We start from the raw sequence: 17,487 nt of genomic DNA, 5'->3' as shown, positions 1-17,487 counted from the left end.
TTGGGCTATATCAATTAAGTATTTTAAGCTCTTTTACACTAGGTGTCGGAATGTGCACCTAAATACTTGTTTGTAATTTTTGTAATTTCATTTTGTAAGAATATCTATTTGTAAAACATTTGAAAGAACATGATTGTAGCACCAGCTAGAGGTGCTGTGTGAGTGTGATGAATGACGTGTTGAGTCACTGGTGATAGTGGGCGGGGCCAGTAAAGCTGATGATCACTGATAAGAGCTGAAGAAAGAGGAAGAAAGTCAAGCAGTCACATGTAGAGACACACAGACAACATTCAGCATCAAGAAGATCAACAGAGCTGCTGTGAAGCTGAACTCAAGTCACAATGAACATCCTCCTCATCTTCACCTTCTTCATCATCTCAGGTCACAACTTTTCTCTTTCTCTTCATGTCATAATACACTTATTTCACTCATTTATATCACTGGACACACAAATGAAAGACTAGATGAGCTTTCTGACACCATCAATCTGATTGACAGGTGCTGTGAGATGCATCGATGTGATCGGATATTCTGGAGGAAGTGTTCTTGTGGATTCACACAAACTTTGGCTTAGTGATGTTAAACAATATCTATATATCTGGAACAATAATAAATGGAATATCCTAATAAAGAATAATGACCATCGTAAATGGATTAAAGAGAAAAGATTCACTCTGTTCTGCACAGAAAACGGACACATAATGATTTTCATCAGAGATGTGAACACACAGGATTCTGGAACATACCTGATTGGTGTTGATGACAAATGGTCTACTAAAATAATTCTGAAAGTGAAAGAAAGTGAGTTATTTTAAACATGAGTGAAGTATCTACTGATCATGTCAAAGCTACTGATGATTGTGAAATAAATGTCTTCATATGTGATTGACAGATTCATGTTGTGGGGCGTCACAGAGAGTGATGGTGAATACTGGACAAACTGCAAACTTCACCTGTCAATATTCTCTGGATTATAAAACTAATAATAAGATCATATTTAAAGAGAGAAAATACTCCGTTGAGACAATCTACAGCACATGGCATAAAGATGAGAGATTCAGTATTTCTGATGACAAATATAATAATCTCTTCAGTGTGAGAATAACTGATGTGAGATCAGAAGATGCAGGAGTTTATTTATGTGGAGTTTATCTCAACAAAACCTCCTACAGTTACTCCATTCTTACTGCTGTTCATCTTCACATTATGAGTGAGTAGAAGAATCTCTCAAGAACATCTGCTGTAAATTCACACAGTCTGTGTTTTTGCTGTAATATTTGATGAAGACACTGATTCATTCTCATGTGATGTTTCTGATTGACAGGTAAAGTGGGTGTGGTCAGAGCGAGCGGATACTCAGCAGGTGGAATCATCTTCAAGTGTCATCACCATCAATACAAAAGCAACACAAAATATGTGAGTAAAGAATCAGATGGATGTTGTGAGAGGAAGTATCCATCAGTTCAGGATCAATGGATGGACAATGGAGATGTTTGTCTATATGACGACACCAGAGCAGGAGTCTTGATGGTGTATTTTAGAGAACTGAACGCTGGACATGCTGGAACATACAGGTGTGGAGTGAATCCATCTCAATATACTGACACATTCACTCAAGTCCAGCTCCAGATTAAAGACGGTGAGAAGCTTAAGATCTTAATGATTCTGCATGTGTTTTATCTGTTGTAGTTTTTAATTTTATTTTCTCTTGGTTTAAAGATCGATCTTTGACACAGAAAGTGAATAAATCTGTTTCTGTTGGTGATGAAGTCAATATTACCTGTCAGATCCCAGAGGAACATCAATTCAGTCCAAAACTCTTCTGTAAAGAGGATGAAAATCACATCTGTCAAACCGTCAGCAGATCTGAAGTGAAACTAAATGATTTCTCTGATAAAAGTGTTTTTACTGTGATCATCAGTGATGTGACAGTGAGAGATGCTGGAGTTTACTGGTGTGGAGCAGAAACCAGTCACACAGATTTCACTTTCATCTCTCTCACCACTAAAGTTCAACTTAAACTCATCAGTGAGAACATTCTCTCTTTATTATTTGTAATTGTTGTTATTCTTATTCTCATTATTGTGTTTTCTGTGCCTAGTATTTGGAGATGAAGGAGGATCTGCTCAGATCATTTGCCCTTATGATCCCATCTATACATCAAAGACAAAAAAACTGTTGAAGAGTTGTACAGATAAAAATACTCTGATGGAGATGAACAGATGGAGTGTGAATGATGACATGACAGCAAGTGTGTTTAGTGTGAACATCACTGGACTGACAGCAGAGGATGCTGGGAAATACTGCTGTGCAGTGACATTAGAAACAGACGTGATTTATCTTTACACTCATCTCATTATTATCATCAAACAGGGTGAGAGACATTTTCACTAATAATGAATATAAAAACTGACTTTGTTTGAATGTGAATCTTTATTATTTCTTCTTTAAAGAACTTCTCTTGAATAAGAGTGAAGGAGACAACATGTCAATGGAGTGCAAACATCACGCTGAATATCAGAAAGTCTTCTGTAAAGCACATGAAGTCTCAATGTGTGTCAATGATGGAGTTTCATTACAGTCAATCAGAGATGATGGATTCTCTTTAAGTGATGAAACATCTACTGGAGTCTTTACTGTAAACATCAGTCATCTGAGAGAAGAGCATTCTGGGATATACTGGTGTGGATCTCACATCATCACTAAAGTGCATTTAAACGTCACCAGAGGTTAGAGAAGTTCATTTAAGATCTAAACTATTTTAATTTGGCCACCACAGTCACAGATGCGTTTCAATAACTTTAGTAAAGTAATTTAAGGTTTACATTTAAATGCCTAAACACATGCTGAAAACGTTGCATAACTCTAGTTTCCTTGCATAAATCAGACTGAGGTTGTTACTATGATAATTATTGACATGCAGTAAATATCTCTTAGAATTAGGGCTGGGAAAGATAACGCGTTAATTAATAAACAAATAAACACAAAATTACTTCAAAATTCCCATATTAGCAAGGGTCATTGTAAAAGTAGTCCGTTTTATGAACATTAACAGCTGGAAAACAAAACATACGCGTCACTGTGCATTAGATCCGTATATCTGTAGAGAGTGCTCTTAAAGGGGCAGCAGCATAATAGTGATCATACAGATGTTCATCATACAACAAGGGACATTACAACCATGACATACAATAGACAACCAACCCTCTAAATGTATATACTTGTACATATCCATCCCACTTTACAACTTAAAATAGTCTAAAACACAAAAAAATGTTTGTTGAAATAATATTGAATTCATTTACAAGTTTAGACAATTTATGTTTTATATATTTATAGCAGAACTGCCCCACCTGCCCACATGTGAACCACAGCTGTTAAAAACATATCTTCACATAGTTTTCTCACAAATGCACCTCACTGTTATTTTTTGTCTGATGAGCAGGACTGACTCAGGAAACCAACAGTGTGACCACATAGGACTGAATGCAGAGAAATACAGATGTTGTGTGTGTAACTATTATACACGTGTCTGTGTGTCATTTTATCTGTTATTACTTTGTTTGTTTAGTTTCAGATTCCTCAGTGATGAAGATGATGACGATTGTGTGTGTTTGTGTGATTCTGCTGCTGATTGGAGGAATCACTCTGATTAAAGTTTATAAATTCAAACACAACAAGACACAAGGTGATGATCACACACACACTCACGCACACACACACTCACACACACAAGCACACGCACTCACACAAGCACACATTTGATTATTTAGTGAATTTTTTTAATGGCTTGAGTTGTGGCTGTTACAGTTTATACAATAAAATGCATTCTCTCTCAGATTGTGGATCAGCCCAAATATACCATAATGCACAATTACCCACAATCCCCTCCTCTGATGATGATGATGTTGTGTACGCTGCTGTCAGTTTCCACAAGCGTGAAGATTCTGTTTCAGTCACCTTCAGTAAGGACGAGATTTTAACTGAGTACGCTTCTGTCATTTACTGCACAAGACTCAACTAAAGTTGTTCAAACACTTCCTGTTTTAAAACAAATGTGTGTTTTTTTGTGCTGTTTTCTACAAAGTCTCTTACTTTTAAACTTTTGGAAAGTGAACATGAAAGAGGGTAAACTCATAACATCAGCAAAGCGTTAAACTAAAAGTTACATGTTTATATGCTATGAAAGAACATTTTAATACTTTTTATTTTAAGAAAAACTCAGAGCTGCAAGAGGCTGGAAATTGTCTGATTGAAATTTCTTCTGAACTGCTCTTGTGGTTTTCTTTTGCTTACTATTTATCTCTTGATCATAGAAACCAGAAGTGTAGATCGTGTTGTCTTGTATCAATCAAACATGAAGGCAGATAAGAATGTCATTAAACAGGAAATGCTCAAAAAAGTTTCCATGAGTCTCTTTTGTCTGCACAAGTTTGTTTTCATAATTTATTAAGGCTATTTTCTCTTAGTTTGGAAAGTCTGTTAGAGGTAAAAGTTTAATTTTAATTATGATTTGGATTAAATCCAGGGATGTGTTGTTGTTTTTTTCTTTCTTGTTTTTCACACTGTATATAGTAGTGTGTGTCACTGACATGTTTGTTTTATGTTCATGTTTCTCTCCTCTGTATTTTGTATCTTGCTCTGTCTTCACTGTGGTTGGCTAGATTGAAACCGGATAAAGCAGTAGAGACATTTAATGAAGAGAGAGACTGAGTGAGTTTTTGTATGATCAAGAGTGTTTTAAATAATCGCAGGTTAAATTGTTGCTTGCTCCAGGCAATAGTAGAGTTGTTCTGTTTGGTGTTTTTTTAGATAATTGTTTTTCTTTTATTATTGCCATAAAAGTGTAAATAAGTGAAATATCTTGCTTTACAAATATAATGCATAGCACTGTGTAAATGCAATGTAAGCCGCTTTGGGTAAAAGTGTCTGCCAAATGCATGAATGTAAATGTAAATAAATATTAACGACAAAGTAGACACAGAGATGTGATGATGTATGAATAACTGTTGTGGCTCCATCTAGAGGTGAATATTAGTAAGAGTTCTGACAGACTGCTGCTGTCCATGGTGCTGAACTCACACACACACACATGCACACACACACACTAGCACACACACACGCACACACGCACACGCGCGCACACACACACACCATGAAAACTCAAATCACATGTAATACAGTACAGAGATCTAGAAAGATGTTTGAAGCTTTTTGTTTTACAAAACATATATTTTATTAGAGCACATCAACTTACAGAACTCCATTTGGTATCCTTGTGACCAAATGTTTCTACTTAAATGCTTAGTATGTCAAAAAATATATATTTGTATTCTGTATACACAAAGTTGAAAACCAGATCTGATTTATTTGTTCTTAAAAAGCAAAGTTAATGTTGTTAAAGTTTTGCTACCATGGGACACTTTATTTGATTTACTGGAAGAATTAGCATTTTTAATATGTTGAAATATTTAATTTATATGAATCATCATGAAATCATATTAAAAACGACTTCTCGTAGCATTAATCATAATAATTCTCAAAATCAGAATGCATTATTGAACGTCAGCGTTGTAGCGCAGTGGTCAGTACACTTGGTTCCCATCTGACATGGGTCACATTCCAATACACATCCCCTCTCTCTGTCTTTCTCTACTGTTCTATACCATTAAAGGCAAAAAATTATGTTAAAAAAATGTTTGAACATAAAGTATTGTTTAATATCATTTTAAATCATCTTTATTCAGCATTCATCATTGCACATACTGAGATCTATTTGCCGCCTCTATCGTCAGATTTAAATAATGTTCTGTTATTCCTACATCAGTTTCTTAAATGGATGTGCACGAGGCCTACATGAAAGACAATTTATTTATCTCCATATTAGACATTATTTCTATCTTCCAAAGTTTATCTTATACACTTACACTTACACTTTGCAAAATGTATTTGTTACAAATGTGAGGTTTTTGTTCCATTCACAACACCGTGAATTGTATTTCTCAGTGTACTATTGAAACACAGTATGGCAGGGTTGAGCTATTCTTGTAGACCAAAAATCCTAAAATGAGTTAAAGTTATTGCACTTTTCGAAAGCTTGGTGTTGGGAATGTAGCTTAATTCATTTATAGCATACATTTTGTAATTCTGATGATTTTACTGTTTTCAAAATTTGTTTTTAATTTGTGGAGATTATTTTAATAATCGTGATGTGTTGGACTATGTGTCATACATCTGATCACAAAACAGAGATACTTCTCAAGCGTGTGAGTGCTGGCCTACAAAACACATCATTCTACACCACTCTGTAAAAAAGGTAAAGGTCAAATAATGAGTTCAGTGTAGTATCAGCTAGAGGGCGCTGTTTGCTGAAGAATGCATCATTCGAGATGTATAGAAATTTACATGTTTGCATATGGCAGAAGCTTTTATCCAAAGCGACTTACATTGCATTATCCTATACATTTATACATAGCACCTTTACCTTCCGTGTTAACGCAATTTTCTTACCACTGGGCTACAGGAAAGGTAGTAAAGGACATGTCTCTGCAGATCACGAGAGCTGCGTTTCTCAGTTATGGGGCGTTTTTAAACTGGGATGGACGCTCCTCAACCATCCAATCAAAAAGAGCAGAAGTCTATTTCTGAATTATTGGGCATTTCTGAAACTGATTTAAGCAAATCAATGAAAGAGATTGAGAAACGCTTGTTTCAGTTTGACAAAGGTCTGATAATTGAGAAACACCCTTTTTGTTTTAGAGAGACTCTGGTGATAGTGGGCGGGGCCAGTAAAGCTGATGATCAATGATAAGAGATGAAGAAAGAGGAAGAAAGTCAAGCAGTCACATGTAGAGACACACAGACAACATTCAGCATCAAGAAGATCAACAGAGCTGCTGTGAAGCTGAACTCAAGTCACAATGAACATCCTCCTCATCTTCACTTTCTTCATCATCTCAGGTCACAACTTTTCTCTTTCTCATCATGTCATCATACACTTATTTCACTCATTTATATCACTGGACACACAAATGAAAGAACTAGATGAGCTTTCTGACACTATCATTCTGATTGACAGGTGCTGTGAGATGCATCGATGTGATTGGATATTCTGGAGGAAGTGTTCTTGTGGATTCACTGAAACCTTGGCATACGGACTATAAACAATATATACATAAGAAGGACCAAGATGGATGGAAAATACTTATTTTTAATGAAAAACATAAGAAATGGATTCATGAAGAAAGAATCACATTATTATGTGACAAATATGAATTCCTCATGATCTTCATCAGAGATCTCAATACACAGGATTCTGGAACATACCGGATTGGTGTTGAAAGTAAATGGTCTATTGATATGAGTCTGAATGTGAAAGAAGGTGAGTTATTATAAACATGAGTGAAGTATCTGCTGATCATGTCAAAGCTACTGATGATTGTGAAATAAATGTCTTCATATGTGATTGACAGATTCATGTTGTGGGGCGTCACAGAGAGTGATGGTGAATACTGGACAAACTGCAAACTTCACCTGTCAATATTCACTGGATTATAAAACTGATGACAAAATTATATTAAAAGAAGGAAAATACACAATTGCAAAGTTTTACAGCACTAAAATGCAAAGGAAAATACAGAGATTCAATATTTCTGATGACACACAAAATAATCTCTTCAGTGTGAGAATAACTGATGTGAGATCAGAAGATGCAGGAGTTTATTTATGTGGAGTTCGGCTCAACAAAATCTCCTACAGTTACTCCATTCTTACTGCTGTTCATCTTCACATTATGAGTGAGTAGAAGAAACTCTCAATAACATCTGGTGAAGCATCTCATTGTTATATTGAGCTTTAATATCATTTGTCTCACTATGATGATGTTTTTGTTTGTGTTTGAAGTGCCCCCAGCGTTTGGAGATGAAGGAGGATCTGCTCAGATCATCTGTCCTTATGATCCCATCTATACATCATCATCAAAAAAACTGTTGAAGAGTTGTACAGATAAAAATACTCTCATGGAGATGAACAGATGGAGTGTGAATGATGACATGACAGCAAGTGTGTTTAGTTTGAACATCACTGGACTGACAGCAGAGGATGCTGGGAAATACTGCTGTGCAGTGACATTAGAAACAGACGTGATTTATCTTTACACTCATATTATTATTATCATCAAACAGGGTGAGAGACATTTTCACTAATAATCAATATAAAAACTGACTTTGTTTGAATGTGAATCTTTATTATTTCTTCTTTAAAGAACTTCTCTTGAATAAGAGAGAAGGAGACAACATGTCAATGGAGTGCAAACATCACGCTGAATATCAGAAAGTCTTCTGTAAAGCACATGAAGTCTCAATGTGTGTCAATGATGGAGTTTCATTACAGTCAATCAGAGATGATGGATTCTCTTTAAGTGATGAAACATCTACTGGAGTCTTTACTGTAAACATCAGTCATCTGAGAGAAGAGCATTCTGGGATATACTGGTGTGGATCTCACATCATCACTAAAGTGCATTTAAACGTCATCAGAGGTGAGAGAATTATTTTAATTTTCTGCATTATCTTCATCATCATATTATATCATGGAGATTAACGCTTTATAAGCTTTTTAAATGTAGTCCAAATGAATTAAAACTAAAAAAATGAATCACGTTGTATTGAGATATTTAAAGCAGCAGACACACATGTTGTGTGTGTTGTCCTAGTTCACATATGATACTTATAGAAACCTCATTTAAATGCATGCAGAACAGTTACTGTTACATCTTACATCTGTAATTTAGCACAAAAATAAATCACATCGAAATGTTTACATTTATACTAGAAAATGACGATGCAGTTTTTGTTGATGCTTTAGAAATAAATTGCATACAATGTGTCATTTAAACTAAACCGTCAGCATTTCAAACAACAACTGACCTGTGAAATGCTCTCAACACTTATTTAATATTTAAACTTTAACAACAATCACTGATGAGATTATTTAGGCAATAATTGTAATAGATTTCAGTTGTGTTTTGTTAATATATCTCAACACATTGTAACTTATTTATTCCAGAGTGTCTCCAGATTGTCTTTCTGAACTGACGTGTTTTTTTCCGACCACAGAAAACTGTTGAAGGTTCAGAGTCTAAATTTATTTTAGCTGTGAAGAGTTTACACACACATTCAGGAAACCACATGAAACTGAAGAATGACAAATTCAGACATATGAAGTAGAACAGAGGTTGTGTTCAGTCTGCAAAACAAGAACGGCCATTTAGATTAATGTTTAATTTTGCATTATACAAACAGACTTTATTCTGCTTGTATTGTATTCATCTTAATTATGTGCATTTGATAATGTGTGTTAATATCATTCATGTGTCTGTATGTTCTTTTTAATTATTTATTTCTTTTAATTATCCTTGTGTTTAGTTTCAGATTCCTCATTGATGATGATGATTATTGTGTGTGTTTGTGTGATTCTGCTGCTGATTGGAGGAATCACTCTGATTATAGTTTATCGATTCAGACACAACAAGATAACAGGTGATGGTTTTAAATATCAAGCACAACACAAAATATAATAAATATACAATCAAGTTCATTTTCTTTTATGTGTCTTTTATTCTCAGATTCTAGATCATTACCCACAATCCCCTCCTCTGATGATGTTCTGTACGCTGCTGTCAGTTTCCACAAGCATGAAGATTCTGTCAGTCATGTTTCAGTCACCTTCAGTAAGGACGAGAATTTAACAGACTACACCACTGTCAGAAACAACTCAAGACTCAAGTAATTATTTATTATAACATTACAGTTGTCTCATTTTAATGATCAGTCAAACATCACAGTTCATTTAAATACATTTTGAGATATCTGCTGTTAAACAGCCAGTTAAACATTTAGGATGACATCATATTAATTGAGAATTTTCTGCTAACAGTGTTGAAGACTGTTTGATTTGTTGTCTGAGATTGAAGAATATTTTACTAGCTTTTATTACAAATTTATTTTTAAAAACTAAAAGAATATTGTTCAGAACAGCTTGTTCAGAAATGATGTTTAATTAACAAAGTTCGGGAGGAGCCGGAGCATATAACCAGCCAGCTGGTGTGTAATCAGCAATCACAACGTATACACAATCAGCCTAGCGAGCTAGCTAATAAATAGGGAAACCATCTTACCTGCTCGTTCTCCTAAGATTAAGCACCCCTCCCCCACCCCGGCTCCTCTGCCAAGCTCATTATCCTGCAGGAACCCGGGGGGTGTGCTCTGGGCTCAGACCGGTTCCGAGCTCGGCGCACTCACCCGTACTAAGGTAGAGTGTTTCGGGCTCGGATAGATCTGGCGAGCTCGGAGCCTGCTTCCCGGACAGCACGCCAAATACGCATAACCAAGCTTTATCATTATCCCTATCTATATCACTGTTATCTGTGTAGGTGAACTCGTGAAATTATATTGTGTAAAAAATTCATTTGTATGATTTTACATTTTTGCAAATGCTCATGCTGTTTCAATCTCATTGTTTTTAATGTTTTCATAACAGCAACTTAGAATAAATATTCTGCTGTCTGCAGGTGATGAATTATTAAAGTTAAAGATGAATTATTGTGTTTTATCTTTTACTTACTGTTTACAGAATATTTGTGTTATAATAGAACCCAGAAGTAAGGTTTGTGTTTTCTGGTGACAAACAAACATGTGAGTCAGATGAAAGTGAGATTAAAAACAGGAAATGGTTTCTAAAAGGGTCACAATAGTTTCCACGAGCCTCTTTACTCTCTCTCTGCACAAGCTGGTTACTTACACCAGATTCAGTTTGGACTGTCTAATAGTTTCACTTCAGTTTACATGTGTGATTACTCTTTTATGATTTGTGTTCATAATAATATGTGTTGTATGTTAAATCTTTACAGCAATACACACTAAAATCACACAGTGCCAAATCATACACTGTAAAACTTTTCATTGTAAATTTGCAGTAATTTACAGGCAGCAGCTTCACCTGCAAGGAACTTTTTTTCCACAGTTCTTTACTTTATTAAGAATTACAGTGTGATACTGTGTGAAAAAAGAACCTGTTAAATTACAGTATATTACAGGCAGCTGTGGTTTCAAGATCATTTTGTTTCCATTTCAATTTAAGATGTTAATGTGTATTAACATTTACAAGCGTCTGCCAAATTTATTTATGTAAATGTTTAGTTAGTGTATTTAATTTGATCCGACTAAAAAAGATTCTCTGACAAAAAACAAACTTGCAAAGACATATTAAAAAACAAACTAAACATTTAAAACAACACCTGAACTGAAGCCACACAAAACGCATCATTTAGAATAACAAATGTGTGCCTACATAATTTACATAGATTAACAATACATCCACAACTACACAGTTATTTTATAACCAAAACTATTGATCAACAAACCCTTAAACACTGGCGCTAGTCCTCAGCACAAAGGTGACATTGTTGTAATTTTACAGTAAACTACTTGGTAGCACCCTCATCTGCATGATACAGTTTTTTTACAGTTAGCTTGCTGTAAATGAGATTATCAAGTGATGAACACAAACACACTAAAGAAAACATGAAGAAGAACAGAAGTGAAGACAGTGTCAGAAGCCATAAAATACAGTTCCACCCGAAATCAAACAAATCTCAACAAGCTCATCAATGTCTACAACAGCGGTCCCCAACTCCTGTCCTCATGACCCTCTTACAGAATGCTTTAGATATTTTCCAATGGAGCACATGAACAAGTAAATGAGATAATGATATAAAGATAATATCACATGAACAGAAATCAAGAATCAGCTCATGAAACTCAACAGTGGTGACACTGAACAAAATAAAGCTTCGAGCTGCAATGCATTGTAGGTAACAGCATAGAACGGAACTCATCCATGACCCCCAGCATGCATTGCGGATGGAAGAAAAGATACAACTTAACTTTTGCTACCATTGTTGAGATTCATAAACTAGTTATTGATGTCTGGAAGATTCAACAACAAAATCTATCGTTCTACTTAATTTTTGCTGCTACTGTAATACACTGTTATAACGTAAATTGGGGGGTTTCAGTCTGAGAATTAACATGTCACACTAACACTCAAACAAAGTTTTTAGAAGTTTTAAAACATTTCACATGAAGACACCATTATTTTATGTTTTTTTTCTTGACGGTTGAAAGTGCTTCACTTTCAAAGTATAACAGCTAAAATAATACTAACATAATAAATCAAGGGAAAGATCCTAACTAAAGGAAACACTGAACACTATTATGCTGACTACTTATTGCTCATGTTTTCTTTAGCGATTGTGTTTTTTAACAGCATATAATTCTCACGAATGACTCACTATATGAAATCACATGATTTATTTGATGTGTTCCACTAAATACTGGGTGCCAACCACCAATCAGTGTGTAAAATCACAGTACCTCAAGAGTGAATAACAGCATTACTCAAAATGGTGTGTAAAAATGTTCCACCTATATTGCAATGCAGTTTACTGTATGACCCTGTATGTCATTAATACAGCAGAATACTGTAGAATTTTACCGTAAACTTACATCAAAGTTTTACAGTGTACACCCGGCGCAGCGCAAGTGTTTTTGCTAGTTTCAGTCCCAAGCAGTTCTTATTTTCCCGTCCTGCGTCGCGTTGTTAAAATAGCAACTGCATATGCGCTCATTTGTGCGCCCTTCGGCGTGCTGGTCTAAAAAAAGGGGTGATTTCAGGCGCATTGTAGGCGCGATGCTATTTTGGGAAACTAAAAATAGACTGCGCCATAGACCAACTCAAACCAGTTCTAAAGCGGCGCAATATTCTTTTGTTAATTAAAGAGCGCTTTAGTAGAAAATGCACCTCTGGGCGGCTCCACAATGCGCTTTCACTTTACTTATTACAGAGAGGGACGAGCAGCAGCACACAAAAATGCCAAATATAAAAAAATAAACGGATTACAGTTTAAAAGATTAATATTGTGTACATATAGATACAAATCTAGCTTGTCCTGTAGATGGTCTGCTCGCACGCTGTGACCTCACGCACGAGCAGATGCGTTTCCACTCTAGAGAAGCGTCCAGTCTCTGCTCTTATGTGAAGCGCCGTGTAAATAGCGAATCCGCCATGGCGCGAACGCAACTGGCTCTTAAAGGGATTAAGAGATGAGACTCTGATCAGTATACGCCCAAAAAAACACACTTAATTACTCGTTAAGAGAATCGGGACAACCCGTTTAGACCATGTGCTTAGATCGTTAAAATATGTCCCATAGATATGATGTTTGAATGAATGTTGTGGCTCCACCTAGAGGTGAATATTAGTAACAGTTCAGACTGACTGCTGCTGCTGTCCGTGGTGCTGAATCCCAATCTCAATCCAACAGCACCTATCTGTCACCACAAATTCCACTGTCTGTCTCTACTGGCCTATACCATTACAGGCAACAATCGGTTACACTTTGCAAAATGTATTTGTTCTATTTGTATTTTTATAAACACAAATTAATCATTTTTTTAAATGTATGATTGAAACACAGTATGGCAGGGATGAGCATTACTTGTTGACCAAAATCCCGAAAAATGAGTTAGATCTTAGCACTTGGGGATCTCTTGTCCTGAATTCAATGGGTTTTAAGAGGTTAGTTTTTCATTAAACGTTTCATTAAAAAGTTGAAAAGAGTTGTTGAAAGCTTGGAGTTGGTGGTGTGGTGAAGTTAATTTATCTGTTCAGTTTAAGTTTTGTAATTCTGACAATTTTACAGTTTTCAAAATCGTTAAATGATGTTTTTTATTTGTGAAGATTATCTTAGTCATCGTGATGTGTTGGGTTATGTGTCATACAGCTGATCACAGAACAGAGATATATCAAATGCCTGTGAGTGCTGGCCTACAAAACACATCATCCCCACACCACTATGTAAAAAAGGTAAAGGTCAAATAATGAGTTCAGTGAAGTATCAGCTAGAGGGCGCTGTTTGCTGAAGAATGCATCATTCGAGAGGACAAGTATCTGTAGATCACGTTTCTCAATTATGGGGCATAAGAAGCCAATTTCTGAGACACACAGACAACATTCAGAATCAAGAAGATCAACAGAGCTGCTGTGAAGCTGAACTCAAGTCACAATGAACATCCTCCTCATCTTCACTTTCTTCATCATCTCAGGTCACAACTTTTCTCTTTCTCATCATGTCATAATACACTTATTTCACTCATTTATAAAATGAGTGTAGCCAAAAAGTGACATCATCAAATGCAAGGAAACATTCATCATTTTGTATTTGTATTTTATTTGCTGTCACATAACATTCATACACATTCTATTCCTTTCATTTTAACAAATTAAACAAAAATGCAATTACAATTCATGACCGCTAGATGGCAACTGCAGCACTACTGAGACTTCTGGCAACCCGAGACTTGACTGTTGCCAGATCTTTCAATAACAACACGATCTAACATGCTTTGCATAAAACATAAAGCAAATCATGGCATTATATAAAGACAATATAATAAGATTATTAAAACGTTTTAAAGAGTTATGTTGCACAGCCCTAGTGTTCCTTCAATCAAAAGAGAATGACTCTAGTTTTAATTATTGTTATAAAAAATATTTTCTCATGCATGTTTTTATTAACTTATTTGACAGATGATGTGATGATCAGCATCCAGGCAAGCACCAGGGAGAAGATGGGAGGGGATGAAGAAATAAAACCAACTATTCATATTTTACGTAAAGTTCACTGTTGGGTGTTTGTTTGTCAAAATATATAAACCAACAAAAGCGTTAACCTTTTAATTTCTCTTTTGATTTGTATTACATTTATTATTTTAGAATATGGCTAAGTTATTTACAATTGTATTTTGTCATTCTTTATGTGTTCTTTCTTAAGTTTTTGGGCAATTATCCATATTTTTATCATGATTATTAATATTTACTGTAACTATATTTATTTTGTCTCTTTCATGTTTTTATTCATGAGTTGTTAAATGTTCTTTTTCTTACTAAAAGTTTTAAGTTGTTTTGATAAACAAAAACAATTCTTTAGCCTTTGTTTTGTTTTCAATGAGGTAATGTAATCGCTTATTATCTGTCTAGTTGGGTAATGTCCATTCCGATTATTTTGAATACATCTTGCTGCTAGAGATTGCAGACATTATGATCACTTCTCTGATGAAGGGAGGAGCAAGTTTATATCAATCTTATAACATTTCAATTATTGCAAGTTTGTGAACCACCCATCGAAAAGACAAAAGTTCTGATCTTCTTCGTGAGTATTTTGTGTATGTTAATAATAATCGTGTAGTTTATCATTTGGTAATTATTATTGCATGTTTGTACTTTTATTGGATTATTGCTTACTGGCATTAATTCTGTCAAACAATATTTTATTTGAAAAGTTTTGTAGTCCTAGATTAAATACTGTATGTGAGAATGTCCATTTTAAAAGAGAACTGCACCAGCTAAAGGCGCTGTGTGAGTGTTATGAATGACGTGTTGAGTCACTGGTGATAGTGGGCGGGGCCAGGAAAGCTGATGATCAATGATAAGAGCTGAAGAAAGAGGAAGAAAGTCAAGCAGTCACATGTAGAGACACACAGACAACATTCAGCATCAAGAAGATCTACAGAGCTGCTTTGAAGCTGAACTCAAGTCACAATGAACATCCTCCTCATCTTCACTTTCTTCATCATCTCAGGTCACAACTTTTCTCTTTCTCATCATGTCATCATACACTTATTTCACTCATTTATATCACTGGACACACAAATGAAAGGACTAGATGAGCTTTCTGACACAATCATTCTTATTGACAGGTGATGTGAGATGCATCGATGTGATTGGATATTCTGGAGGAAGTGTTCTTGTTGACTCAATGAAACTTTGGCATACTGGTTATGTTCAACATCTGTATAAGAGATACAAACATCGATGGGATATCTTTATTTTTAATGACAATTATAATAAAGGGATTAACAAAGAAAGATTTACTCTGTATCGTAACAATGATGGAAACTTGATGATCTTTGTGAGAGATGTGAACACACAGGATTCTGGAACATACCGCTTTGGTGTTTATGGCCAATGGTTTACTAACATGACTCTGAAAGTGAAAGAAGGTGAGTTGTTATAAAAATGAGTGAAGTATCTGCTGATCATGTCAGAGCTACTGATGATTGTGAAATAAATGTCTTGATATGTGATTGACAGATTCATGTTGTGGGGCGTCACAGAGAGTGATGGTGAATACTGGACAAACTGCAAACTTTACCTGTCAATATTCACAAGATTATAAAACTGATGACAGGATCATATATAAAGAGGGCAAAGACTCCAGTGAGATGATCCACAAGAAATGGCATAAAGATGAGAGATTCAGTATTTCTGATGATAGAGATAATAATCTCTTCAGTGTGAGAATAACTGATGTGAGATCAGAAGATGCAGGAGTTTATTTATGTGGAGTTTATATCAACAAAACCTCCTACAGTTACTCCATTCTTACTGCTGTTCATCTTCACATTATGAGTGAGTAGAATAAACTCTCAATAACATCTGTTGTAAATTCACACAGTCTGTGTTTGCTGCTGTAAAATTCTTTTAATGTGTCTTTTAATATTCAGTGGTTTAGACCCCTGCAATTTAATTGACTAGAAATAAGTAAATAATCAGATTATATTTCTATAATTTCATTTATATATTTACATCATCCTCAACCAGACACCCCGTTTGAATTTATTTCTTATTATATATTTTTTCAAAAAAATATGTGCCATTTTTGAAACCTGTTTGAACAGTTCTACACTATATGGTACAATTTGTCTTTTGTAGATACTTTTCAAAGCAAAAACATCATCTACTTCTGTTCAAACAACACAACATTTATGAGTACCAACATTTTTTGAATACGCTTATTAAATTATTGATGAGACAATTTATTTAAAATAATAATTAATATAAAATAAAATTACAATCAAGAATGCACTTTGATACTGATAGACTCATGTCTTCTGGTCAATGTGATTTATTTAAATAATAGTTGTAATTGACTATGAACAAACTAAACTTAAATATTCAAACAAATCGCCAATAATCTGTTTTTTATCTGTCTTTATAAAGAAAATTATGATTTTATTAGCTTTATATCAAACGTGATAATTTTGTCACTTACACTGTAAAAAGTGCTTCACTGACAAAGTAGGTTTTATTTAATTTAAATGGTTTTAATCTACTTAATTTTATTTGTTTTATACTAAAACGTATCAATATACTTCCTCTTTACTTAAAATATATCAGTTTTTTGTAAAACAATATATTTTAAGTAAAACTAATTCAATTTATTTGGGTAGTTCTTTTTATGTGGTTATTGTGTACAGGAAATGTTTATTAGAGCAGTTGTCGATGTGGCAGGCGTGTTCATTAAACGTAAATATTTTAAGTTGGCAATGGCATTATCCCTTTTAAGGTGACGCTTACTAACAATTA

General features: G+C 34.8%; 1 protein-coding gene across 1 annotated transcript; it reads left to right on the top strand.

Moving 5' to 3' along the window:
- The first annotated feature begins 284 nt into the window (after positions 1-284).
- On the top strand, positions 285-9,789 carry LOC130435801 (uncharacterized). The gene is made up of 13 exons (XM_056766650.1): positions 285-381; positions 499-801; positions 893-1,210; positions 1,325-1,639; positions 1,720-2,028; positions 2,102-2,374; positions 2,454-2,729; positions 3,572-3,688; positions 3,840-3,987; positions 7,296-7,381; positions 7,903-8,061; positions 8,264-8,539; positions 9,626-9,789. The coding sequence occupies exons 1-13, from the start codon at positions 342-344 to the stop codon at positions 9,787-9,789; spliced, it is 2,784 nt and encodes a 927-aa protein (XP_056622628.1). The 5' UTR covers positions 285-341.
- Positions 9,790-17,487: the final 7,698 nt, after the last annotated feature.

This window comes from Triplophysa dalaica, chromosome 2 (genome assembly GCF_015846415.1).
Source record: "Triplophysa dalaica isolate WHDGS20190420 chromosome 2, ASM1584641v1, whole genome shotgun sequence".
In the NCBI taxonomy this organism is placed as follows: Eukaryota; Metazoa; Chordata; class Actinopteri; order Cypriniformes; family Nemacheilidae; genus Triplophysa; species Triplophysa dalaica.
The sequence above is the reverse complement of the archived record's forward strand: the minus strand, read 5'-3'. Positions and strand labels throughout refer to the sequence as shown.

What these genes read in the sequence shown, in the direction of transcription:
- LOC130435801 (XM_056766650.1), top strand. Translation starts at nt 342, where the DNA reads ATGAACATCCTCCTCATCTTCACCTTCTTCATCATCTCAG. An exon ending in CACCTTCTTCATCATCTCAG is followed by an intron (nt 382 to 498) that starts GTCACAACTTTT and finishes TCTGATTGACAG; the next exon opens with GTGCTGTGAGATGCATCGAT. An exon ending in CAAACACAACAAGACACAAG is followed by an intron (nt 3,689 to 3,839) that starts GTGATGATCACA and finishes ATTCTCTCTCAG; the next exon opens with ATTGTGGATCAGCCCAAATA.